We start from the raw sequence: 14154 nt of genomic DNA, 5'->3' as shown, positions 1-14154 counted from the left end.
GTATGTGTATTTGGTGGGGAAACATATTTTGGGGATTCCTGTGGTAGGTAATAGAGGAAGAAAGGGCACTGTTCTTCCTCCTCCCTGGGCCCTGTCACTGGGCTCCTAGAAGACATGGAGAAGGGAGCTAGAGAGGATGGGGAGTTGTTAACCTGAATTTTTCAAAAAGCACTTAAGCACCTCCTTATGACTTGGTGGGTCACCCCTCTAACCTCTTCCCTCTTCCCCCAGTACCATCAGAACCTTGACTGGTAGCTAGGGGTTCCCTGGGATTTAGGGACAGTGGAGGGGTGCCCGACCTAGGGTAGTGCCTACTGCCAGCTTGCAGCTAGGCTCTGCTCCCTGGATTCCACTGCCTCCCCTACCGTCTCTCCCTTCCACATCCTTGATGTGAAGGCAGATGGGACTCCAGGCTCGCCACCAGTTCCTTCCCGGTCCCTCCCACCAAGCTTTGTTCCTCACGTCCCGTGTTTCTCTTCCTCTGCGTCTTCGCACCTTTCTTCTGTTCAAAAGTTTTCTGTAAATTTTTTTCTTTTCTTTTCTTTTGTTTTCTTTTTCTTTTTTCTTTCTTTTTTTTTTTTTTTTTTTTTTTTTATAAATTAATTTGCTTTCAGTTCCATCTTGTGAATGCCTTCTGTGTTCTTACCTGTGGCTGTCAGGCAGTGGGATTGGGCTGGGGGGGAAGTCTTCCAGGAGTCCTTCCCAGGGGCTCGCACCTGGGCTGGAGAGGCACTGAGCAAGCCAGGCACAGATACTGGGCCTCTCTCCACAACAGGCTAAAGGCAGCACAGCGGTCAGGTCTGTGCACTGGTATGGGAGCTGGGCAGAGGCTCTCACCTGCCCTAAAAATAGCTGTTTGAGACTTGGAAGGACATCCTCACAACCTGGAGATTTTGAATACTTATCCTTTCAGAAGTAATGGCTCCATTCCTTCCCTTATTAGGCGGGAAGAAGGCAGGCATCTCACAGACTTGTTATTATTGGCCCCTAGCCCTGCCAAGGTGACGGACAGGCTCAGGCTGTGCTAATATGGCCTGGCTTTAGCTCCATTCAGACACTCCCTGGGCTTTCTCCACAAAAGGACTTCAGTGCTTGGGAGGGTAAAGGCTGGGTTTAGCCAGCTGGAGGGCTAGGAGAGGACTCAGCTGGATAGGATAGAACGAGGGTGGCCAGTCTTGGTCCTACAGGGATTTATGGCTTCTTTAATCCCCCAAGGGGTAGCCTTTGTAGCATAAATGAATGGGGCCAGCATTTTTTCAATGACAAAGATGGATCCTTCAAGCCCTTTCCCAGCTTTCCCAACCCCTGGTCTATTGACCCTCTCTCCCCCTCCACCCTGCTTGGGAAGGAAAGCAGAACCACACTTAGGGGCACAGAGCAAGTTTATTTGGTGAATGCTGAATGCAAATAACATCCAAGAGAGACAAGCTAGCAAAAGTGCTTGTGACAAGAGGACCTAGGAGGCCTTTAGAGCTACATGCACAGTATCAACACAGGGGAAGGTATGGGGCTTGGGCACACCAGGAACATCCTCAGCCATTCAGCACCATGCGGACGAGCTCTGTGGATAGAAGAGAGGGGTGAGCCAGGGAGTAGGGCAAGGGGAGGGGTCCACCAGGGGCCAGCAGACCACAAGACCACAAAGGTAGCATAAGAACGTGCCCACAGAACCCAACCTTGGGTTTGTAGAGGCCACCTTGGGTCTTCCCAGTTCTCTCAGCCCCCAGCTTCCCTCCCACCAGCTGTTAGCTTCCCCACCCTCTCCCCGAGCAGCAAGAACACAGCAGAGGCAGGAAAGTTCTCAACTACACCTACAGCTACTGTCAGCCATTGGCAGGAGAAGACAGAGGTATGGGTTAGGGTACCTCCAAGCTGCCCAGCAGAAGGAAAAAGAAAAGACTATTGAGCTATAGCAGCACAATGGGGCAGGCAACCAAACCCCCTATGCCAACCACCTGTGCGCCAGGGCCAAAGGATCACCCTGAAGCAAGACGGAGACAGGCTGGTGTGAGTTCCCAGACACCAGCACCCTGGGCCCTATGAGCAAAACCTCAGAGCCCATTTTAGGAGAAAAGGAGGTACCACACCCCCAGGCTGTCTTCCTCTTTGAGGAACCCCTCCCCTCCCCAGTCAGCTCCATGCAGAAACATGCTAGGAGGAAGTCAGATGGTAGTAGGGGAAGGGCAGGGGCTAGAGAGCAAAGGTTGGGAAGAAAAACACCAGGGAGGACAACTAGAGAAGGGGAGGCTGGGAGGAGCCGTACCCGCCCCATGGGCCCGTCACCCCGACAGGATATGCCTCACAAATGCTGCAGGAAGGAAGAGACATTAATGGTGAAGACAAGACACAGACATGGGGTGAAGGGGTCAGGTGGTGGGGGAACAGACATTCCCTTTATTTTACTTCCCATTCTTTCCCCACCCTTCACACATTACCCCTTCCTTTCTTGTCATACCCCTGTGGCCTCCCACTCCTGGGCTGGGCTGGGCCCTGCCCCTTGCCTCGTTCTTTTTGGAGCCCAGGGACAGAGAAAGCCTCAAATACTGGGCGTGACCTGCTGATACAACTGCTTTCTCCACAAGAGCCCCAATTCATCCCTCACCTTCATAGTTGATACAACCATTGCTGTCCTCATGTCCTGCCACCAGCATCTCTACTTCTTCCTCTGTCATCTTCTCACCTGCAGAGGGAAAGAAAAACATTTTGGGAACTGGGTAGCAGGTGTGTTATCAGGCGGCACTGCTCAAAGAGCAAGGGCAGAGCCTTACCCAGCGTGACAAGGACATGCCGGATTTCAGCACCCATGACAGTGCCATTCCCTTCCTTGTCAAACACCCGAAGGCCTTCGACATAGTCCTCGTAGGTGCCCTGGTCCTTGTTCTTGGCCACAGTCTGCAGCATGGGCAGGAAGTGTTCAAAGTCCAGCACCTTCACATTCATCTCTGCCATAAAGAAGGTGGAAGGAAAGTCACACAGGTTCTCAGAACTGAGGAGACTACAGGGATCACAAGTGAGCAGGCAGCTCCCACACAAGGCAGGAGAGATCAGTGGGATTTGCTAGTTGAGACAAACCTGCTTGAGTTCTGGGCCTACGAAGATAAAGGGAAGCTCTCAGCTGAAGAACTGTAGGCCCATTACCACACTGAGAAATTGTTCTTGAAGACCCTCACCATCACTCTTGGGATTCCCCAGGACCTTGAGCACCTCGGCGTTGGTGGGGTTCTGGCCCAGGGCCCTCATTACGTCCCCGCATTGGCTGTACAGGATCTTGCCATCCCCTGTTCGGTCAAACAACTGGAAGGCTTCCTTGAACTCTGAAGATTCAGATACACATCAGCACTGGGCATGTGGGGGTTAACCCAAAACCTCCCTGACATCCCCTTCTGCCCAGTGAACATTGATCATGCTGAGGAAACCAGATATTTATACCACTGTACACTGAAGTCCACTAACAGGGATCTAATGTCCCTGTCTCCCAACTCAGGTGTCCCACATAATGACACAGCCTTCTTCCCCCGCCTTGGCAGAGTGGTAACATCCATTTACACGCCCCCTCTGCCTACAGCAAGCCTGCCCAGCCTCCTCACAACTCTACTCAGGGCAGGAATTTGCCACCGCCCTGTCTGGGTCCTGTCCTTATAAGGAAGTGGGAGCAGCAGCCTGGGACAGGGGTCATCCCAGCCTGCCACTTCCCACCCCTACTGTACAGAAAGAGACATTCGGAGGATACAACTATGAAGTATCCTCGGCAAATTCCCCGTCCCCAGTTTCACAAAATTCCAGGTCACTGCTTTTTACAATCTTCACAAATCCAAGCTGGGGGAGGGGAGTTATCACAGGAGGAGAAAAGAGGCAGAAGCTGATTAAGGGACAGAGGAGTGCAGGCAACTTAATACACCCTCCCCAAGCTCCACACACAGCAGGCATTAGGTGACCAAGTTGTTTCACACACCCACACCACCTAAAACTCACCCGGGGCTTGGGGCTCGAATCTAGAGTGCAAGGGGAGGGAGGAAGAAAGAGTGAGAAAAGAAAATGGAGGATCCAGAATGAGAAGGGAATCCAGGAAGTGCTTCCCTGCGGGTACTGAAGAGATGACAGGTGGGGTTATGGGATAGGTGCTAGAGGCGGGGGTCCCAATCCCTAAGCATGACCTCAGTAGGGGTCAGAGATTACCTACCTGCAGTTTGATCCTCGGTGAAGTCACACTGCTCAGAGAAGAGGGGAGCGGTCAGCATCTGAACTCCAAACCCCCAAGCTTCTATCCCAGTCCCACAAACTGAACCACTAACTCCTGTTCCATGCTGGGGACTCACTCACTTCCCGGCAGGACAGGCCCCCAAACTTTCCAACCCCACCTCCGACCTTCCAAGCCCTCAGGTTCCCTTTGCAAGCCCCTACCCCCGACTTCCCGCCTCTTGCCCCACATCCCGCTCATCCTTCCAGGCCCCGGGCCCCACCATCTTGACTGCTCTGCTCTGCGGGACCTTTTCCTGCGGTAATGGCTCCGGCTCCCGGCCCAACCCTAGTCTTCGTACGTTCCAATGACGTCACCCTCAGCTGATCCGGCCAATAAGAATCCTGGTCTGGCCTTATGCAGATAATATTGCTACATTAGTAATGAGGTGGGCGGGGCCCGCTGCTTCTCCTTCCTCTAGAATAGCCCTACCTGAGGGGAAGAAACTGCAGAAGTGGATCCGGTAGGGCACAAGGAATCTGCTCCTCCTTGCAGCAGGAAGATCAGAGGATATCGGATTGGGGAGAGGAGAACCCTCCCTTCCCTCCCCACCTCTGAAGAAAGCAAGAGTCGGACGCCAAGGGAGGGTTGAACTGTGTCTTTATTTTGAAACAATAGGTGGCCTCCCAGTGGCAGGAACGTGCTTCCGCCTGCCGGGGAAGGGGGGAGGGGCAGTGTCTGGCCCCACTGCATCTGTGGAAAAAGATGAAAGTTGCCAAGGCCTGTCGCGCTCGCGCCCCAGGACATGAAAACGCACTTCCCTACTTTTCTACCCAGACTGAGGGAAGGATAGGAAACTTGCCTCCCCAGTCGGAGTGGGAGGGCCGTACCAGTAGAGCTCAGACGCTTAGGATGTGCTTCAGGAAGGCTGCAGAGAGGAAGCAAGAGGGGTTCAGAAGCAGGCCCTTGGATAATCCATCTGATTTTAGATAATCCAGGCCCTTGGTCCCCCCATCCACATACCGCGAGCCTTCTGCCTCCTCTCCCCTGTCCCCTCACCTTCGTAGTTGATGCAGCCATTGCTGTCCTCATGTCCTGCCAGAACAGTCTCCACCTCCTCTTCGGTCATCCTCTCTCCTGAGCCACAGACACAGCATTTTAGTGCCTGCCCTCCCTCCCAAACCAGGCCACTCTCTTCTGGATGATAGCTTCTCTTCTCCCACCCTTGAATACTTGGTTCATAGCAACAGAACCCCGAAGGAATCCTCTCCTTGTAATGCTAACACCTTGAATGTGTTCCTCCATCTTGCTTTCCATTTCACCTGCATGAGCCCTGACAGAGGGAAACTGAATTCCAGAGGGTTAAGGGGCTACCAAATCACAGAGTACAAGCATCTCTTTCACAACAGAAAATCAGCTCATCCCCTTTCCTCTGTCCTTTGGGAGGCATCCGCATCTACCCTCACTTTACCTTCTGCAGGAAGAAGCCCTTTAGATTCTGCCCCCTCTGACCTTCCCAGTCTTCTGCCCATGACCTACAGGACCATTATTCTTCCCTGGCTCTGCCTATTTGGCTAACCTTCTTGGTCCACCCCCTTCTCTCCAACCCACAGGAGTTCTGGTCCTTGCCTCACCCAGGGTAGTGAGGACATGTCTGAGCTCTGCTCCCATGACTTTGCCGTTCCCCTCTTTGTCAAACACCCGAAGGCCCTCCAGGTAGTCCTCATATGTGCCTTGGCCCCGGTTTTTGGCTACCGCCTGGAGCATGGGCAAGAAAGTTTCGAAGTCCACACGCCGGGACTTCAGCTCTGGAAGTTAGAAAGGGGAGGGAGAGGTCACTGTAGAGTCACCTTGGACCCAGCTCCCATTCTCACCACGAAGGCTTTCATTCTGTTCAACATCCAGGATGTTTTTCTATCTTGTGTTTGACAGTTTTTTAAGTCCAGAGACCCACCCCAGCATCCTTTGCGACCTTGCCAACATTCCTCAGTTCCACCACCACATTGAAAACTCGCACTGTTCCAGGCATCCCCCTCACCATCACTCTTGGGATTCCCCAGGACCTTGAGCACCTCGGCGTTGGTGGGGTTCTGGCCCAGGGCCCTCATCACGTCCCCACACTGGCCATACAGGATCTTGCCATCCCCCACTCGATCAAACAGCTCAAAGGCCTCCTTGAACTCTGAAGTATAAGGAGCGAGTCAGTGTTGACCAGAGGTTCCCATCCACCCCCCACCCCCACCCCCCGACAGAAAGTAGGTTCAGAAACTATGTGCTAAAGCTGGGCAGAATAGACACAAAGACGACTAACATGGAAAGTTTTAAGGTTGGGACCGGAGTTAGGGGAACAGAAAAAGGATCTGACCATGGGCTTGGGACTAGACAGTAGGGCTTAAGGGACCAGCTTCTCCTCACCCTCCAGCTGGTCCTTGTTAAACTCGATCTGTGGAAGAAAAGAGCAGGTGAGGAGGGATGACAGGGCTCATTCAATCTGTTTCCAGCACTCCTCCCAACCAACTGGCAGCCACTTCTGGGGAGGGGCCCAAAGAGACCAGGCTGGGAGCCCAGCCACCTCAGTCCCATTCCCAGCTCTGGACCTTGGGAGAATCCCAAGAGGAGGAATTATGGGGGGAGGGTTTCCTGGGAACAGGGTTAATCCCATGCCACCTGTTCCCCTCCCTCCAGTGCCCTGAGCCCTGCATCCCTCACATAACTGGGGGCTGAACAAAGGCTAAATTTACCCCTGGCCCCCAGCTGTGATTGTCTAACAAGTCTGTCCTTTTCAGCCTTCCCTCCTGGGGTTCAGAGCTGTGGCTTTTAGAATTGAACAGTCAGTCAGGCACAGGCAGCAGCTCCCTCCCTTCACCTTGAAATTGTCCTCAGAACCCAGATGTTCCCCATGTCACAATCCCTGCCTCCAGCAAGGGGGTCAGTGAGAGAGAGAGTGTGTGTATGCATGTGTGCATGTACCCACACACATTATAGTTTATAGGGAGAGAACAACAAAGACAACATCAGAGTCATAAGCCTGATGCTTCCAAATGGGAGACTGAGAGGAATCTCCAATATCATTCCAATGCTGCTGACTCCCTATCTTCCAGATACCCCAATCCCCTAGGCTGTTTCCCACCCTGTACCACCCCTTCCAAATCCCTTCCTCACTTTCCTGGGACTCACCACCACTTTGGAGAGATCGATGGGGGGCTCCTGGGTTTTCTGAGGGGCTGGAGGGACAGCTGGTGCTGGTGCTGGTGCTGGCTCAGCCTTGGTCTTGGCTGGAGGAGCCCCTGCTGCTGGTTTGGCAGCAGGCTTGGAAATAGAGGGTCCTGCTGGTTTCTTCATAGGAACATCCTTCTTGGGAGGCATGATGTCCGGTGGCCAAAGGACAGTGTGCCGATGGGGGCACCCATCTCTGTTTAAATAGCCAGGGAGTCTGGGATGTCAAGGGGCGGGGGCAGGGGCAGGGAGCCAGTTGGCGGTGGGGAGGGTGAGATAGAGGAGAGATATGCTGGCCTGTCCTGGACTCCTATGGTTCAGGACTCCTGCCCCAAGGTCTTCTCTTTTCTGTTCACTCAGCCCCAAATGCTGGCCAGAACAATGGCCCCTTTGGGGGCAGGGGACGGAAGCCAGAAACTGTCCAGAATGGGGGAGTTAACCTCTGGGATAAGGATAGGATGCTTGCCAGTGACAGACATTGATACAGGGGTGAAGCAAAAAAGGGAATCCAGGCATTCCAGGCCTCAACCCCCTGGCACAGAGTAGCCCTTTTTTCTAGTAGCTTTAGATTCTTCAAGGCTGAGGCAGGGAGGGAGGCCTTATGAACTGGAATTGTTAAAGTGGGGTCTGTGATGGACACCTGGTTGGCTCAGTCCATAGAGCATGTGACTCTTGATCTGGGGGTTGTGAGTTTGAGTCCCACATTAGGTGTAGAGACTACTTAAAAATAAAATCTTTAAAAAGGGGGGGGGGTCCAAGAGCAGTAAAAGGTGGGAAAAAAGCCTCTCTTACCACCGATGAGGAGTAGGGGTAGTTGACCCCACAGTCTATTAATCCCCAATACCTACAGTCCCTGTCCCCCTCCCTCCCAGCCCAGAACTGTAATTGTGCACAATATAGATAAAGAATAGTAATAGAAAGAGGAGTGTGACACCCCCATTGTCTCCTGTTCCTAGGATTGTCTTAAGGATGAGGGTGGGGGCCAGGATCTGGCTTAACGCCCACCACCCATACCTTTTTCCACAAGCTCATGGTTATGCAAGTCAGACAAAGGCAGGGTGCCTGCTGAACCTACAGGGACTCTGTGGTGCACCTGAAGGGAAGGCCCTGAGACCCAAAGGGCCTAAATTCTAAAATCTTTAATCTGAGAGGATGTGGGAGGTCCTGTGGGCTCCACGGGTACTCATCTCCCAACCAAAGGGACAATAAAAACCCTGACTCTGGGGCTAGCTTCCAAACCTTGCTGGGGACACTAGAGTAGGGTCTAAGTCAGAGGCCATAGGTATACAGGAGGTGTTGCTAGCTACTTTTGTTCTAGGGGTAAGGAAGAAAAGGATTTAGGCAGCATTCCGAGGAAGATAGTGATTCCACGTAGATCCTGGGGTTCAGAGAGTTGGCGCCCGGTCTTCCACTTGCAAAAATGCGTCTGAATCTCATTACTGAACATTGTCCCATTTTAGAAAAATCAGAATCATTCCACCCTTCCAGAATACATCACAATCACACAGACACACACACACACACACGCACACCTTCAATAAAGCTTAAATGAAAGGAAAGATGAAAGGAAAGAATCCCTCCCCAGCTGCCAAAAACTCACCCTGCGGGATCCAGGTAAGGGCGGAGGCGGGGCGCTGGGAGGCTGCGGGTCCCGAAGGGTTAACCCCAGAGGCCTCGGAGCATGCCGGGAGTCGTAGTCCTCGAACGCCCGCGGGCTCACGGGATGCGCTCGCGGGCTCACGGGATATGCCTCTCTCCAGCTGGAGAAACACGCCCAAGCAGTGGCTTCCGGCAGGTGGCAGCGGTTGGTGATTCAAGATCTTTTGGCGCCCTTCTTGTTCCAGACCTAAAAGGCAATGAGCAATTTACAGACCCCTCCCCTGACGCTAAAACCGTGCGACACCCCCCCCCCCCGCCCCTGCCAGGATATCTCCCTTGCTTAGCCGTGAGTTCCCCGCTTAGTGTGGGCTGGGATACTTCCCTTGATCCGCCGGTGGGAGAACGCCGAACCCGGGGGAAGGCTGAAGCCGCTGCCGGCTGGATGGAAGGCACAATGGGAAGCATTGCCGGGAGAGAGGGGTGCGGTCTCCTTCTCTTACTCTTGTGATTTGGTAGAGAGCAGAGGCTACTGAGTTGCTGTGTGTCTTGGAACAGTACCTTCAAAGTTTTTCTTTTCTTCTTCTGTTCCTTCTCTTTCACCTTCTTCTTCCTCTTCCTCCTCCTTTTTTTTTTTTTTTTTTTTTTTTTTTTTTGAAATGAGCTGGTAGTTGAAGTATAGGTTAAGATTTGGAATTAAGCCTGGTCTCCTGCCTCAGTTTCTCCTGAGGTGAAGTTTCTCCATACAGCTGACGCGTATGCATCCGGCACCCCATCGGGACCTCACGGGTCCGCCAGGAATTGGAGGGCTGAGCCCTCCAGCCCTTCAGTCTGTGACATCTCTGCCAGCATTGGACATCTCATTCCCCACACCATTATCAGAGCACCCTCCCCACCCCCCATGCTGGGAAGGAACCAACCCAGTCAGGCCTCGAGTCAGTAAATGTCGTGACCGCGCCATTGGTGCTGGAGGCTGGGGCTACGTGGGCGTGCAGACAGAGGATCAGAGTAGAAAGCCCCTAAGAGGTCGGGAGGGTGAGGCCTAAATGAACTTCACCGGCAGTAGTAAGTGGTGTTTGTTGGTTGGGGAAAGCTGCTCCGAAGAGTACTACTCTTCTATAGCTTGTGTGACAGAAACCACAATGATGATGCGGGGGGGGGGGGGGGGGGGAGGGGGGGATATTAGCAACTATCCCCGGAGGCGTCCAGCAAGCCCTTACTGCTCAATTGAGGGGCTAAATTATCTCCTGTAGCAAAGGGGGAGCTAAGGAAAAATGAGCTCAAGACTACTCCACTTAGATTGGAATCCAGGTTCTGCCAGGTATTTGCTGATAAGCAAGTTTAGTTATATATGTGTGCCTCAGTTCCTCCATTTGTAAAATAAGGATAGTAGTACCTACCTTATAGGGCTGTTGGGAGGATTAGATGTGTTAATATCTGTAAAATAGAAGAGCCTGGCACAGAGTAAGTAGCATATAAGCGTTCGTGAAATAAATGTCCTTTAATCTTCCCAACATATGAAACAGTTGGCATTTCCCCATTTTACACCCGTAAAGGATCATTAGTAGGCATGAAGAGATGGAGCAAGAAGAAATACATTTGTCGTAAGTGTTTGGTTACAAGGCTGGGGAAGAACTGCATTACAGATGCCTTTTTGTGTCCTTCAAAATGTCTGCGGTAGTTGATTTGGAGGAGGTAGTTTATCTGATTTTTTTTTCCCCTCTTCCTCTTGGTCTGTCTGTAGCCTTCTTTGGCATTTTGCCAAGTTAAAGCAGTTATGGCATCATCTGACTTTCTGGCATTTTTGTCTGCTTTATAGAGAAGTAGAGCAAAGAGAAAAGATGAGGACTCTTGGCAAACAGATTGGAGGACTGTCCTTCATTTTTTGTACTATTCTTGTCTTTTAATCATAAATAATGCAAACTGAACTGATCATGATCTTAACTCGGCATAAGTGATCTATACAGCCTGTATGTGGATTTTCTGTGACAAATCTGTTTTTTCTCGTGTAGCATGTGACTAATATGTTTTTTTTTATTGCATATTTATTCTAAGATTAGTTTGAACATAATTGGGAAGGGCACATCTTTAAAAGAAAAATGCACATTAAAAAACCTAATAGCACAGGGCTACTGGGTGGCTTAGTGGGTGGAGTGTCTGACTCTTGATTTTGGCTCAGGTCATGATCCCAGCATCATGGGATTGAGCCCCAGCATGGAGCCTGCTTGAGATTTTCTCTCTCTCCTCCAACCCTGACCATCTTCCCTGCTCATGCTCTCTAAAAAACAAAACAAAACAAAAAAAGCAAAACCCTAATAGAACAACTTTAGGAATCACACAGCACTATAGATCTTCAGTTACTTGAATAATTATGGTTCACCCTGTAGAGCTTAATTGTAATTGTGGGTTCACCCCATAGAGCTTAACTAGCTCTTTAAACACTAGCTAATGTGTTAAGATGTATAATCATTTAGGAAGAGAGAACATTATTTCCTATGTAAATGGGAAAGAATTTGTTAAGAAAAATATCTTCGGTCCTTTGGCATTTTGACCAGGAAGTGGTATTCATGGTAACCCATAATAGAAAGAAGGAGGATAAAAAGAATGTTTTATGGTAGACGGGTAGTTTATAGTCTTTTCCAAGACCCATTTTTATAGGCCCAGACTAGATGTAAGATACAAGCAAAAAAATAAATTTGTATGCTAAGTTTCATTTTTTTAATGTTCTAAGACAGTGGATCTCAGACTTAGCTGTTCTTCAGCATCTCCTGGGAGCTTTGTAAACAGACAGACTTCCAGACTGCCCCCAAAGATTCTGACTCTAGGTCTGTGTTAGGACCTGGGAATCTATTTGGAATCTTTTTAGCTACTGGGAAGGACAGAGAACAAACTAACATAGGTAAGTACAGCTTTAATAAGAGGAGTGATCTTTCAAAATGTGCGTTTGATCATGTCATCTACCTAGAATCCATCCATGTATTCTGATAAAGACTAAATCTTTAGTTGGCCCACAAAACCCAGCAGTGGGGGGCGCCTGGGTGGCGCAGTCGGTTAAGCGTCCGACTTCGGCCAGGTCACGATCTCATGGTCCGTGAGTTCGAGCCCCGCGTCAGGCTCTGGGCTGACAGCTCAGAGCCTGGAGCCTGTTTCGGATTCTGTGTCTCCCTCTCTCTCTGCCCCTCCCCCGTTCATGCTCTGTCTCTCTCTGTCCCAAAAATAAATAAACGTTAAAATAAAATAACATTTATAAAAAAAAAAAAAAAAAAAAAACCCAGCAGTGGTATACCAGCTACACCTACTATCTTTCAGATCTTCAGTGTCATGTTGCCTTTTCTCAGGTTGTTGCCTCTGTCTTTTAAGTCTCAGTCACCTCTCACTACCAACACACATACACTTTCCAGGGCCAAGCAGAGTACAGTGCCTGGCATGTACTGGGCACTCAACTATCTGTAAAATGTATGGCTATCTGACTGAAAGGGAAGAGTCAAGGATGGACACTGATACTAGTAAGTTGATAAGGAGATGGATTGGGGATTAGGAATATGGAGAGAGATCCCATGTATTTTTGCCATGTATTAGAATATGAGATGATTGATTTGCTAGAAGAGGAAGTAGGAATAGGGTGCCTGGGTGGCTCAGTCGGTTAATCGTCGGACTTCGGCTCAGGTCATGATCTCATTGTTTGTGGGTTCGAGCCCCTCATCGGGTGCTGTGCTGACAGCTCAGAGCCTGGAGCCTGCTTCAGATTCTGTGTCTCCCTCTCTCTCTGCCCCTCCCCTGCTTGCACTCTGTCTCTCTCTCAAAAATAAACATTAAAAAAAAAAAAAAAGGAAGTAGGAAGAGATAGCTTGAGACAGTAGTGAAGGTTTGAAATAGGTGCTATGAAAAGTGGGAGACAGTTTCCTGGAAACCATTCACAAATACTCATTTGACATTTACTGAGTGCCTAGTCTGTGTTCTTACATAAACTTGCTGAGCAGCATGGAGGGTGGGTGTACTAGGAGATCATGAATTTGTAGCGATACCAATTCATGAGGCAGTTACTTCCTCTTTCCAACAGTACTCAGCTGCTTGGATGATTGAGCCAGAGCAAAGAGGCAGCTGGCAAGATAATGGGTTGGAGTTTTGTGGAGTAGGGATGATGGATGAACACAGAGGCAAGGAAGTTGAGAGTCTGAGTAAAAGAGGGTTTGTGGTCCAGGCCAAATAGAGGAGTGAGTATAAAAGTGGCCTATTAGGGGCTCTTGGCTGGCTCGGTGGGTAGAGCATGTGGCCCTTGATCTCAGGGTTGTGAGTTCAAGCCCCACGTTGGGCATAGAGCTTACTTTTTAAATTGTTTTTCTAAGTTTGTTTATTTATTTATTTTGAGAGAGACAGCACAAGCAGGGGAGGAGCAGAGAGAGAGGAAGAGAGAGAATTCCAAGCAGGCTCCACTCAGCCAGCGCAGAGCCAAACATGGGGCTCAAACTCATGAAACTGACCTGAGCTGAAACCAACAGAAGCTTAAACACCTGAACCACCCAGGTGCCCCATAGTAGAGCTTACAAAAAACAAAACAAAACAACTAAGACAAAAAGGAAAAAAAAATCTATTAGATTGAGAGAATGTAAAAAGTCACTAACAGGCTTGAGTCTCAATGAGGTTGAAGAAGTAAGATGGTTGGAGATCTCAGAGCTGTAGTTGGAGAAAATAGTGCTTTTGAGATGACAATTTCAAAGGACATAGAGGAAGACAGGAACTAGGTTGAGTCGCCATGGAGTGAATGATTGAAAGGGTAGGGAGGTGAAGATTTTTGGATCTGAGGAGAACGTGCCTTATGGCTTTTTCAATTGCAAGTAGCAAAAAATCTGACTAAAACTAGCTAACCAATAAAGAGGATTTATTGGCTTATGTAACTGAAAAGTCAAGAGGTAGGATGGGTTTCAAGTTCATTTTGATCCAGGGGTACCTGGGTGGCTCAGTTAGTTAAATGTCCAACTTCAGCTCAGGTCACAATCTCATGGTTTGTGAGTTTGAGCCCCACATCAGGCTCTGTGCTGACAACGTGCAGGCTGCTTGGGATTCTCTCTGCCTCTCTCTCTCTCTCTCTCAAAAATAAAAAGTTCATTTTGATCCAGAATTTAATGACATAACAAAAGGATCCATTTTCTAATTTTCTTGTCACT

General features: G+C 49.9%; 2 protein-coding genes across 3 annotated transcripts; both read right to left on the bottom strand.

Annotated features, from left to right (window-relative positions):
• Nucleotides 1–1364: 1364 nt before the first annotated feature.
• Nucleotides 1365–4543, bottom strand: MYL6 (myosin light chain 6). Of its 2 annotated transcripts, XM_030322901.1 has the most exons (7): nucleotides 4461–4543; nucleotides 4181–4208; nucleotides 3171–3314; nucleotides 2769–2942; nucleotides 2603–2680; nucleotides 2264–2308; nucleotides 1365–1561 (listed from the first exon to the last, which is right to left on the bottom strand). In XM_030322901.1, the coding sequence occupies exons 1-6, from the start codon at nucleotides 4461–4463 to the stop codon at nucleotides 2280–2282; spliced, it is 456 nt and encodes a 151-aa protein (XP_030178761.1). In that variant the 5' UTR covers nucleotides 4464–4543; the 3' UTR covers nucleotides 1365–1561; nucleotides 2264–2279. The 2 variants fall into 2 exon arrangements, with proteins under 2 accessions (XP_030178761.1, XP_030178760.1); XM_030322900.1 differs by lacking the exon at nucleotides 2264–2308.
• A 276-nt stretch (nucleotides 4544–4819) lies between these two features.
• On the bottom strand, nucleotides 4820–9257 carry MYL6B (myosin light chain 6B). The gene is made up of 8 exons (XM_030322899.2): nucleotides 8994–9257; nucleotides 7355–7589; nucleotides 6593–6620; nucleotides 6216–6359; nucleotides 5812–5985; nucleotides 5237–5314; nucleotides 5040–5105; nucleotides 4820–4930 (listed from the first exon to the last, which is right to left on the bottom strand). Exons 2-7 carry the CDS (start codon nucleotides 7541–7543, stop codon nucleotides 5077–5079), a joined length of 642 nt encoding a protein of 213 aa, XP_030178759.1. The 5' UTR covers nucleotides 7544–7589; nucleotides 8994–9257; the 3' UTR covers nucleotides 4820–4930; nucleotides 5040–5076.
• Between the last annotated feature and the right edge of the window lie 4897 nt (nucleotides 9258–14154).

Source organism: Lynx canadensis, chromosome B4 (assembly GCF_007474595.2).
Source record: "Lynx canadensis isolate LIC74 chromosome B4, mLynCan4.pri.v2, whole genome shotgun sequence".
Taxonomy (NCBI): Eukaryota; Metazoa; Chordata; class Mammalia; order Carnivora; family Felidae; genus Lynx; species Lynx canadensis.
Note: the sequence above shows the minus strand (reverse complement) of the source record. Positions and strands in the feature narration are given on the sequence as shown.